The following is a 12,614-nucleotide window of genomic DNA, read 5'->3' on the forward strand; positions in this document are numbered from 1 at the left end:
ACAGCCACCCCAACACTTTTCCTTATTTAGCAGACCTCTGATTTACAGTGTTTACTGCTGAGGAGGAGTGAAGAAGCACTACATTCTGTAACTTGTACTAGAACGCTTAGAGGGGCACTCTGAAGGGGAACAGGTTGGGGAAGAATCAAGAGACCAAATGTGCTCCAGATTCAGCTTTCAGACATTTAGTATAAAGGTGGCTTAGATTTCCGCAGGTTTCCATCATAGATCAGATCTGAATTAGGCCTTTAGATACGGGGATTGCTTGTTTTGCTAGCAACAAATGTACTCTAACACCTCATCAGTGATTTGCATGGCTGGAAAATGAAGTTCATTTGAAAATGCTTGTTTGTGTTGACCCTGTAAGGATCATAACAGCCAGCACCAAAGCTCAGGTTTGTATGGAGAAAATACTTGACGCTAGCTTGACTTGCTTGATTTAGCTTCAGGCAGTCTTGAGGAGGCAAATGAAGTACTCAGTGGCACTCATTAATGTTTTCTCTGCCCAGAGACAATGCAAAAATAACAAAGAAAAAAAGAGGCAGAAGATATTTTTAGTTTAAAAACAAAATACTCTATCATCCCCAGGAAGGAGAGCTTTTCAGAGGAAAAGAAAAAAAAAGAGAGAACTTGCATGCTCCTCCACACCAAAAGGAGTGGCACTAATAATAAGAGTAATTACTATGATTATTGTTAATGTTGATAGTAGACTGCCCTCAGCTCTCTGCTTGTTTCCCAACCTTCCCACCATGTGACGTGTGGGCCCCAGGCGCAGAGGACAATGGGTGTCCATGCCAGGCAGGCAGGAACAATGAAGCCACTGACGTGAACTGTGTATTGAATGTGGAGTTCTGTGTTGAGAGTGCCAACTTCAATGCAATAAAGTGTTCCAGAGATGGAAGTGGTTGAATAGCGACGTGTGGTGTAAATAAAACATGCTATTATTGTTTATATATATATATATATAAAACAAAGCCTAACACTTTGGTTTCTCATTTTCTTCCCTTCTTGAGGATTTTGCTACAAGAGAAACAAATGATTGACCAACTTTCTGCAGTATCCTATAGGTGGATCAGTAGGGGAAGGATTGTAGTTCCTTCCTCTATTTTTTTTTATTTTTCCTTCTAGAAGATGGAAATATTTCTGGAAGCAAAAGAGAAAATTCTAGCACAGCAGCTATAGGTTAAAACAGAAAACTCGAAAAGGTATGGGACTCATTGCACATTTACATTCAGATTTCTAATTTGAGGCTCTTCACACAGTCCTTGGTGAAGGATGGGGTCCTTCAGACAATTATTCCAAGAAGAAATGCTGTGCATACCTCAGTAAATAGTCAAAGTATTGGCATTGCATAACGCAGAACCCAGCAGAGCTATTCTGAGCATAAAATATTAGAAGACTGTATGACTGCTGCCCCTTTAATATCTCTCTTTGCTTTGAAATCTTCCCTTCCCACTGACCTACCAGGCTCATGGATCAGGCTTGCTCCCAGAAGGTGTCTTGTCTTGTCATGAGATAAAATTGGGAAGGAAAAGTCATAGAGTCATAGAATCATAGAATCAATCATAGGATCATGGAATCATATGGCTTGGGTTGGAAGGGATCTCAAGGATCATCCAGTTCCAACTGCCTTGCCACAGTCAGGGCTGTCAGCTGCCAGATCAAGTACTAGACCACATTGCCCAGAGCCACATCCAACCTGGCCTTAAACACCTTGAGGGACAGGGCATCATCCCCCATCCATGGGTGAGATGGGTCCTTAGCAAAGAACCTTCCCTCACCAGGAAAATTCCAATGCTGGCTATGGCTCAGTTATCCCATTCTTTTTTTGCTCTCCTTCCCTGTACCAGGATTTTCTGTTACTTCTTGCTGCCATATAATTAGGCTGTCTTATTTTCTCTTTCCTCATGTTTTGGGACTGATCGTAATCTCCTGTGCTTTAACACAGTTGGGAAGCTCTATAGAGACAACTCACATTGACAGCATCCCTGCTGAGCTGAGATGTGGCTTTTACTATTTTCTCTCCCTTCCTTCTTTCTGCTAGGCTGCTTTGGACAAATTTATCCCTGCTCAGTGCTCTCCCTTTTCCTTTCTCACTTTAAACCTCTCTTTCTCTTTTTGTCCCCTCTTGTCTTTCTCTGAAGCCATGGAATAAAGATGCTATGGTAATGAAAGTATCCTTTCCAGCTTGCCCCATACCTCCTGTCCCTCCATACCCATCATTCTGTCTGTGCCACTATATTATCTATCTACCTCAAATTGCCTTTCTTTGTCAGCTTTACTTCATAGTTCTTCCTTCTCTTCCGGCTACCCTCTCTCCTCCTCCTCTTCCCACACACCTTACTTTAATTAGAAATACAATGAAAATTCTTATCACTATGTATTAATCAGACATTCCTCAGCAGATCCAGAAGGAAAACCCCCCTTTCCTCCTCCTCTTCAGTCTCCCCCACCACCCCTTCTGCAAAAGAAGAGCACACAGACTGGGAGGAGAGCTCAGTGAGAAAGGTACCTGTGTGGAGTTTATCATGGAGAAAACAGAGGTCAGTGGTGAGAAGACAAGAGATATCAGGTATTAAGTGAAACAAGGCACTCACTCTGGATGTAAGGAGAAATATTTTCCATCTGAGGACAGGTTGTCCAAAGAGAGCTATCATAACTCCATTCCTGGGGCTTTCAATATCTGTCAGGATAAGGCCTTGAACAACCACTTTTGACCCTGAAGCTACTGATCCTAGTTAGAACAGGAGGTTGGTCTAGAAACTTCCTGAGGTCCCTTTCAGCACAGGTTATCTTGCTTGGACTCAGATCTTGCTCTCAGATACAGGGTTTGAATTTTGGGTGGAACTGTGAGGAGTCAGATGTTGGACTCAGTTTCCCTGGTGGGTCCTTCTAACTCAGAATGGTCTATGATGCTGATTCTAAGTGACAAAAGATGCCATTCAGCCCCTGATGAATCCTCCCACACTGAAAACTAAATGAAAATGAGTTACTAGGGGCTGGAGTACCATTTACTGATATCTCTTAAGGGTCATTTCTGAGGATCCTGAGTTAAAACCTTTCCAGAAAACAATCTTACTCTAATCCAGACATTCATAGATTGCATAGACTCTCCCAGTTCCTGTAATATTTTATAGGCAAGATAGGTTTAAGGACAATTCTCTAGGGTATAGAAATTTCAGCAGAAAACTTCTTGATCTGTCCCAGATCCTCAAATCATCTCATTTTGACCCTTTCTAAACACAAACAGTTGTACAAACATATCATGTCCAGGAAAGCTGAGTGAATGTGGAAAAATAAGGAAGACAGAAGACATAGTAGCCTGTCAGTCATACCCCACATATGTGGGATAAAGTGGCATTAAGAGGGTCTGCTGGATTAGGAATCCTGGGTTTCTACCCTAAGATTTTGTGCCATTCCCTTCTCACTGGCACTGTCCATCTTAACTCAATCACACAGCCCCAGATAACCCTCCTCTTTACCCCAGTTGCCCGAATCATTTGTTCATGTGCCAATACTGCATCATCTGATAGGGAACAGATGTATTTTCACAGAGCACATAGATGTGGTGGGAAGGGATGTCCTGACCCCTGTCCCTCATGGCATTCATCTCAACGTGCTTTTTAACCACCACCACTTTTCTCCAGGGGGACTCTACCTTGACCAAATGTATAGGATAGCTGAGATCCCCTTTCACCCCTGCATTTTGCTCTGACCAACAGAAAACATGTGGCAAGGAGCCAAGGGACCACGGACTCATTCTAAGCCTGCCTGGCACACTGCCCACCATCTCGAGCAGAAGCGAGACACCCCCTCAATGGCAACAAAGCTCAAAAACCCTTTTTAGGTAATATTGATGAATCAGCATCCCATTGCCTCCGGTCACTGTCATCAGGAGGGGATGAGAAGCCCCGGATGTTCTCAGAACATCTCCGGGGAGGTTCCGGCAGGGAACTCTCACAGATTAGGGAATCCTTTATCTTTGTCTTACATAAGTCCCCGGGTCTCCTTTTATGGTTGGCTTTTCCTGCTTTGTCAGGAGCAAAGAACAAATGTAGCTTCATCTGCGCTTGTGGGTTGGCTAACTGATTAAGCATCTGATTCAAGCTAAGTACGGAACAGGCTTCTGATGGGCGGATTTAATTTGGTGTAAAAACCAGGATGCCATCCCCCTCCCTGACTGAATATTCCCAAGATAGCGGTTGGTCTTGTGCAATTAAGCAGTGGGGATGACTCCCACCTGACAATGCTTTAGAAAAGTCCAGAGTGCTGCAATGTGTACTGAAGTGGCTCCTTTGAGTATTTCCCCCTTTTCCTTCCCCCCTCCTTTTCTTTTTGTGTCTTTTTCTCTCCTCTTTTTTTTTTTTTTTCCTGCTGAATTGTCACCATTTCCAAGCATGTGCACTAGGAGTGAGCAGCTCTGTGTGTGTGTATGTGTGTGTGCATTTGTGCGCATGTGAGGGCGTGCGGGGGGACCGTGGGCATCTGCCTTGGTGTGACACACTGAATTCCTCCTCATCTCTCTCTCCGAGAGCCCTGCCAGGAGAAGCATGCTAATGATGACCTTGCTGAGTAAATAGTTGTGGCATGAATAAGTGTTTTTCCTGCGATCTGAAAGGCGGAAGGTGCGATTACTCATCCATCTATCCAACTGTCTCCAGCACCTTTCAAGTGCTTCTCGCGTCGAGTCTGGGGGCGTAGGCGAGGGGGTGGGAAGCAAGGGGAGGCTGCCAAGATCTGGGTTGCCACAGACACCGGCCTCGCTTTTCCTCCAATGAATGCTGTGCTGAGAGTGTGAGAGGAGGCAGGGCAACACCCACATGTTGAGCTGTGTGGGGTATAAGTAGATGGAAGTGCCTGGACTAGTGGCAGTTCAGTCAGGGAAGAGAAGCAGCTCTTCGCATCTCTACTAAAAGCAATTTTGTCTCGACAACTTTACCGGAGAAGAAATCATCAGGATTTCTTTCTTTTTTCTTTTTTTTTTTTGCAGCACTAACAGCTTTCAGCTTCTGTGAGCATCGCTACGTGTTTCAACGAGCGGGGACTCTGCGTTGTTCAAGATTCTCAGCTACGGACGAGCAGGTAGTGGGCACGCGTTTGGGGTCAGACGTCTTAGCCAACTCCTCTCCTTGTGCTCCTGAAGGATCCTGACTCTCTCTGGGACGCTGAGCACGTGAGACCGGCATTTCCAGGAGGAGAATTTTGCCTCCAACTCTCTCTGGGATCCACGGGGACTGAACAGCTCGCTCTGCGGTGATATCTGATTTGGTTGTGTTTGTGTCTAAAAGTCCTTTGAGGGGGGGTTTGGAATTCTCTGTGTGTTGTTCAGGAAGTGGTGCGTTGAGGTTTTTAGGAGCAGGCTCTAGGGCCAGGGCTTGTAACCCAGTTCTGTCTGTGTTCCATACCCATAAAGTAATAGCTATGCAGCTGGACAATGTCACCAATGCGGGCATCCACTCCTTCCAGGGGCATCGTGGGGTGGCCAACAAGCCCAATGTGATCCTACAGATAGGGAAATGCAGGGCAGAAATGTTGGAGCATGTCAGGAGGACCCACCGGCACCTCCTGTCTGAAGTCTCCAAGCAGGTTGAGCGTGAGCTGAAAGGTTTGCAGAAGTCAGTGGGGAAGTTAGAGAATAACTTAGAGGACCATGTGCCAACTGATAATCAGAGATGGAAGAAATCCATCAAGGCCTGCTTGGCCAGATGTCAGGAGACCATTGCCCATCTGGAGAGGTGGGTCAAGAGGGAGATGAATGTTTGGAAGGAGGTCTTTTTCCGTCTGGAAAAATGGGCAGACCGTTTGGAGTCCATGGGAGGCAAATATTGCCCTGGGGAGCATGGCAAGCAGACTGTGTCTGTTGGGGTGGGAGGCCCAGAGATAAGGCCAAGTGAGGGGGAGATATATGATTATGCTCTTGATATGAGCCAGATGTATGCACTAACCCCTGCTCCTGGGGAGGTGCCCAGCATCCCCCAGGCCCATGATTCCTACCAGTGGGTTTCTGTGTCAGAGGATGCTCCAGCATCCCCAGTAGAGACTCAGATCTTTGAGGATCCCCATGAGTTTCTGAGCCACTTGGAGGAGTACTTAAAGCAGGTGGGTGGGACAGAAGAATACTGGCTATCTCAGATCCAAAACCACATGAATGGTCCAGCTAAAAAGTGGTGGGAGTACAAGCAGGACTCTGTCAAGAACTGGGTTGAGTTCAAGAAGGAGTTCCTGCAGTACAGCGAGGGGACTCTGACAAGGGATGCTATCAAAAGGGAGCTAGATCTACCCCAGAAAGAGGGAGAGCCCCTGGACCAGTTCCTTTGGCGCAAGCGAGACCTGTATCAGACCCTCTATGTGGATGCAGATGAGGAGGAGATTATTCAGTATGTGGTAGGAACCCTCCAACCCAAACTGAAGCGCTTCTTGAGCTACCCCTTGCCCAAAACCTTAGAGCAGCTGATTCAAAGAGGGAAGGAAGTCCAAGGCAACATGGACCACTCAGAAGAGCCTAGCCCTCAGAGGACTCCCGAGATTCAGTCTGGGGACTCTGTAGAGAGCATGCCTCCCTCCACCACTGCCAGTCCTGTGCCAAGCAATGGGACACAACCCGAACCCCCTAGCCCACCAGCTACTGTCATATGAGCTAGCTAGATGGACATGGCAATCTGGGTTACATGAAAGAGAGAAAGGGGCATATTTAGGAAGCTTCTGCTCAAAGAGAGGTTCCGGCTGAGACATGACATGAGGTGTGCTCAGTCCAACAGCCCATAGCAAAGGAATTAACTTTGCTTGTGGGGGGAGGGTGGTGAAGGGGGAGAGGCATCTTAGGATGTGGTTGCCCTCCTCACTTGAGCCACGCAATCCAGTGGTGCTGGAGATACTACTTGCACCACTGTAGGGAATGGACTATTTTATAAGACCCATGACAAGAAACTAGAGACAATTCCCCAAATTCAGAAACAATTGCTTGGCACTGGCATCTTTCAAGGACTTCATATGAGTGCAGCTATTGGCTGAGGGTTCCTACCCATCTGAATCTCTTCTCCTTCTCCCCTCCCTCTTCTGAAGAGGTGCCCTTTTTGTGAGAGGGCATCTTTTTCTTGACCTTGCTGATTTCTAGTTTACCACTGGGGTTCTTTACTTGACAATCTCCTATTCTATCTTAATGTAAGGGATTGAATCATTTTATGATTTTTTAAAAATTTGTTTATAGTTTTTAGTGGTTTTAATTTCACTGCACCTAACACCTGCTTTAATGCTTTTACTCCCAAGAGGACAGTTAACTCCTTATCTTAGTTTCTGTTCACTCAAATCAAGGTCACTGCATTGCAGAAGTGAATTTCACCCTTTCTCTGCACATTATAATGTGCATTCAGCAGTAAATAGAGTTTCAGATTAAATTCTGAGTTTATTTATTGAAAGGAGAATGTTTCTCCCTTCGGAGAAGGGAGAGCGTCCAGGTGGAGAGAGAAAACACCAGAGATTTTTAGGGAGTGGGAGGTTAAGGGAAATAAATCCTTATATTTTGAATGAAACAAACAAACACATCCTAAATTCAGAGCAAAATATCCCCAGAGCAGCAAATCATGTCCAAGCTGATGTTTGGAGACAGCAGGGACTATTTCCCTATAAAAGCAAAACAAAGGGAAAAGAGAAGAAGAGAAGCTATGTGTCCCCACACAGGCTCAACCTGTGCATCGTAAAGAAGAACTTCTGCTTTAACAGACAGACTCAAAATACTCTTGGAAAGTCTGGCACCTCTGTCCCTGAGCACCTGAGGATGAAGCACTGTCTGCTCGCAGAGAACTTTTACAATAATCTCTTTGCCATTGATGGAGACAGGCTCGGACTTGGTGATATTTTCCATGTTGAGACAGCAATGCTCAGCATTCACCTTGCTTTAACTGATGGCTGAAGATAGGAGCTAGAGATCGAATTGCTGTGAGAATGATGAAATTTGGCTCTTCTAAGCTTCTCAAGGCAGGACACATCTTGAACATCATCTGCATTCATCACCAGACCAAATAAGAAACATCTCTGCAAGGAAATACAGCAGGGATGCAGCAACAGGAGTGCCACTGGAATGTTCCTGGCACTGCAACAGCAGCACTAGTGGCTTGGAAGACCTTTGGCTTGCTTCCTTCCGAGAGGCTGAAGGTAGGACAACTTTCTAACATTGTTCTGTCTGCACTCCTTAGATCTAAGTTAGCCTGTCCAGTGGGATCCTTACACTGGGATAAATGTGACATAGAGCACTATAAATGCTAAGGTAGAGCTTGGAAGAAAAGAAGGGAGGGACAGTAAAAGGAAAATAAAGGACAGTGAAAAGGAAAAGTTGCCAAACATAACAGTCATACAGGATCCTTTTAAGACGGGGAGGGATTGGGAAGGATCTGCCCTGTGAAGTTCTGGGCTTCAGTGCCCAGCTGTGACAACACATCACAAGTCAATGCACAGCCCAGTTTGTTCTGCATATTTGCTGAGATGTCTGTGTTAGGAGGAGCAAGGGCTCTCCCCTCACTTATTCAGAGTGATTTAGCCTGCAGTGGCTGCGTCTGCAGAGAGAAATGAGCAGTTATCACTAATGACCTGGAATGGATGGTGGAGGAGTGGGTGTCACTGCTGAGGATGAGCTGGCCATGCATTACAAGCATTATCTTCTCTTGATTACAGTGACTCACTCAGATCCTCCTCTGAGAAGAAATCACAATGCTCAAGACTTGGAAGGAAAGCCAAAGGGAAAAGACTTCAAAACCAATGATTCAACATGGGACCTGCTGCCAGGATCCCCAGCCACCCAGTGCCAGATCCACTGTCTGAATGAAAGCCTGGCACAGGTAATTACCTCTTCTTTTGTCCTTATGAGCCTTCCTTAGCCTCTTCATACCTTATTTAAGATACTGAATAGCCCAGGTGCAAATACCCATGCTGGTCTTGGGACCTCAAACTTAATGATCACAAGGATCTATTACCACCTGGCAGTGGGATTTCAGCTGCTTGATTTGGGAACATAAGCATCAGTCCCAGAGATTAATGCCCTGGGAGTAGTGTATGTCATACCTTCCTTTCCAGTTGGTCCCTGGCAAATACCTAAACTAAAATGCCTAATGGGACATAGAGCCCTTGAGCACCTGGTGGGCACAACTGAGCATTAACCCATCTGCTGAGATCCCTTGCACTCACCACCTTGGAAATCTAACCTGAGCTGTCTTTTTTTTTTTTCCTTTTAGAGATTCCTGCTGCTCCTGTTACTGCCTTTTCTCCTCTGTGCCCAAGAGTCCTGTCTTCCCAGGTGAGAAGCAAGCACTGCTAGAAAACAGAGGGCAAAGTGTGCACCAAAGAGCCTCCCATGCAATGCAATGCCATACTCAGGATGCTGAGAGCCTGAGTGAAGGGTGGAGCCACTTCCAACAGGATGAAGAAAAGGCTGAGCTGGTCCACCTGGTCCAAGTGCAGAAGAAAGTGTTGAGAAAGAGAAACCAAGAGGCAGAACAGACGAGACAAATCTGGGCTTTGAGGACAGCAAGGATACTGGACTTGTAGTAACTGTCTGTTGAGATAATACCATACCTCTGCCATCTGGGGCCACTGAGAAATCTTCACTGGATTATCAGTTAGAAAAAAAACTTTCCTGAATAACTTTGCCAAATGACTGACCATACAGAGGCTATGAACCCTCCATGCTCTCAAGGCTGTAACTCATTTTTCCTGAGTTGAGGGTCGCTTCATTTCATGCGGGTATCAGTTTTCAAACCTCAAACAGCTCTGGAGGTTCGGAGAAGCATCCTGGGGTTCAGATGCTTGTCTGAACTGCTTGAGTTTGCACAACAGGACCAGCTGTCTTGCAAAAAGGGACACTCTTGTGAGACAGCAGGCACTTCCTGGATCTGCATGGGCCAGAGTTACTGCAAGAACCAGGTTCTTGTGTTGGCTTTGGTGTGGCTGCTTCCATCCAGACCCAGGGAGGGCAAAAGGTGCATGAAAGACAATATGCGGATTTCATCAGGCCTTTTTGCAAGACAGTTTTGGTTCACATCTCATTGAAAGGATCCAGTTGGTTCCTCTCTCTTCCAGAGCCAACTGTCCTGGGTATGCATGTGTGCGTGTCAGTGTGGGTGTGTATGTTTTGAGCAAACAAATCTACTTAACCAAATTCTGAGTTGTTTTCTTGTGTTTAATCTAAGCCAATGGAACTTAATGTGCATTCCAACATTGCTCAACAAAAATGTCCAGGACAAGAAAATTATGTAAAAACATGTAAAAGTCAACTTGATAGGCATCATCCCAAGGTCAATATGAAGTTTGATTTTGAGATGCTTAATTTCCACAGTCCTTCTCAAGGGACCTAGCTGCCTCAGTAGGCATTTTCTACATATACAGACTTTCCAATGAATTAGCCTGTCTGTGCTACTTGATTTGGTCCTGAGCTTTATACATTTTCAGCTGACTTTGTGGAATGTGCACAAGTGAATATCCTTGGCTGATTTTATTCAGTTATTGCTCCTAGCTGACTGGAGCTTTACCTGTAGCACCCTGGTTTATATTACCAGCTTCTCTAGGAAGGTCTGGTAGTTTGTTTTGCTGGGGCAAAGTCACGTGAATGAAGAAGTGTGTATGTGTTGTGCCTGTGAAACTTTAGCCAATTTCAACTACTGGATTTTTGTTCCTTAGGCGATTTTACATCTGATTCTGACAAAACAACCTTAGAGTTTTTATTTTTACTAGAAATATTATTAATTAAAGCAACCTTGTACAAAAGGCAAACACATTGAATCACTGCAGGTTGTAGAGGTTGAAGCCAAAGGTCTTTGTAAGCCGACATCACTTGCCCTAGATCTGACTGTATCAGACAGCTTATTCCTCATGTGTCATGTTGGAGTTACAAGATCACACCAAGCCACTAGAACCTGTCAATAGAATAGTGCTACATTTTATTTGCTATTGTAGCAAAGCCTTTTGTAGATTTATATAATAAAATTTTGAAATATCTGCTACAAATGCTTTGTGCCTTGTTTCCTTATCTTTCTTCCTTGGTTCATGGGATACTCAAATATTTATTGCTCTCTGGATACTTAGTCTTGTCAGTCATCTGGACTTATTTGAGCCATTAATCTTACTTATCAGCAAGATTAGATAACTGACATAAAAATTGAATGTACTGTGCCTTTTGAGGAAAGGATTTAGATGTGGATAAGGAGGTGTTCTAGTTGCTTTATTTGGCCCCTCATATTGGGTTATATGTGGCCCAGGAGTCTGGGAGACATGGGACTTTGGATTGTCCAGGCTCTTTCTGAGTACAACAGATAGAAAGTTGACTGAAACAAAGACAATCACATCTACCCACAACTGAGAGATAATTTGCATGGATGAGCCAAGGCAAGTCAGGACAAGGTAAAGAGGTTGCTAGGCCTGAATTAACTCTACCTGGTATTTAAAAGGACTTCAGAATTCAGAATTGCCAGCATTCAACAGCACAGATATCTAGGAGCTGTTATTAGACTAGTGCTTTGCTACTTGATGTATCCCTCAATAGCAGGGATATTCTCCATTCTTTGAGTTCATTACCTATAAAATACTTCCAGGTCATCAGGACTGAGAAAAGGAAACATGTCAGAGGAAACAGTTCAGAGAGATTTAAACATATTTCTGCAATAGGCTAAGTTCAAAGATCTGACCCCAAAGACCTTCATCCCACGGGGCACTGACAAATGTATCTCCCTGGTATTCCCTTTGGTGGAAAGGCAGGACATGGTCTTATGGACGAAGATCCCTAGGTGACAACTGGTAACCCTCGTGTCTTTTGCCTTTTATAGATCATTCAACCACAAACTCAAGAATGAGAAAGGGAAATGGTCACATCACCAAGCTGCTGGAGTTTCAGAAACGTCTGAACAATGCTCTCAGATAGTTTCAATTTTGAGTGGTCCTGTGTGGAGCTATGAGCTGGACTTAATGATCCTGATGTGTTCTTTCCAACTCAGATTCTTTGATGCTATGAAAGTTTGAAGGTGTAATTTGGGTCCACAGCTTAAGTTCCACCTTTGTGCTCCCAACAGCAGCAGAGGTTAAAAATATCCATTGAGAGGTCAGACCAGCAACACGGTGTAGAGAAAGTCATTCCATGCTGGGAGAGTATTGGAGGAAACTGTGCAGGAGAAGGGAGTTAGACTTTGCACTGTCCATGGACATGACCAAAGGGCTGGATCTACTGCAAGGACCTATGCCATATCTCAGAGTAAAAACCAGAAGCAATTCAGTTGGAGATTCTGAGCTCTTCCAGTAGAGGGGGGCAGAACTCCACTGTGCACTGTGGGAATTAAAAATAAAACCACTATAAAAGAGAAAAGTCTTTCTTGTTATCCTTCATCCTCACCTGGCACACTCCCACAGCTTCAGCAATACAAGATACATGGTTGCTTTGGTGGAGGATGTCTAAGGGCAAGAAGGGAGAATCAAGGACACTGCAAGGTGGTATGGAGGGCAAAGATACAGGGAAGAATTTGCAAGGATTGGGAGTACTCTGCCAAAGAAGGTGAGAAAAATGGGCGAGGCTGGGGAATGCCTGGCAGTGCCAGATGAAATTTGTTACAGACCCTTGTGGATTTGAATCAAATAATTGT

At 44.9% G+C, this 12,614-nt stretch overlaps 1 protein-coding gene across 1 annotated transcript; it reads left to right on the forward strand.

The window, feature by feature from the left end:
- The first annotated feature begins 5,115 nt into the window (after positions 1-5,115).
- On the forward strand, positions 5,116-6,649 carry ARC (activity regulated cytoskeleton associated protein). Its single transcript, XM_065752887.1, has one exon. The coding sequence runs from the start codon at positions 5,422-5,424 to the stop codon at positions 6,634-6,636; it is 1,215 nt and encodes a 404-aa protein (XP_065608959.1). The 5' UTR covers positions 5,116-5,421; the 3' UTR covers positions 6,637-6,649.
- The last annotated feature ends 5,965 nt before the right edge of the window (positions 6,650-12,614 follow it).

The sequence above is a fragment of the Cyrtonyx montezumae genome, unplaced genomic scaffold (genome assembly GCF_038088225.1).
Source record: "Cyrtonyx montezumae isolate F1298 unplaced genomic scaffold, pur_monq_1.0 scaffold_8, whole genome shotgun sequence".
Lineage (NCBI taxonomy): Eukaryota > Metazoa > Chordata > Aves > Galliformes > Odontophoridae > Cyrtonyx > Cyrtonyx montezumae.

What these genes read in the sequence shown, in the direction of transcription:
- ARC (XM_065752887.1), top strand. Translation starts at nt 5,422, where the DNA reads ATGCAGCTGGACAATGTCACCAATGCGGGCATCCACTCCTTCCAGGGG.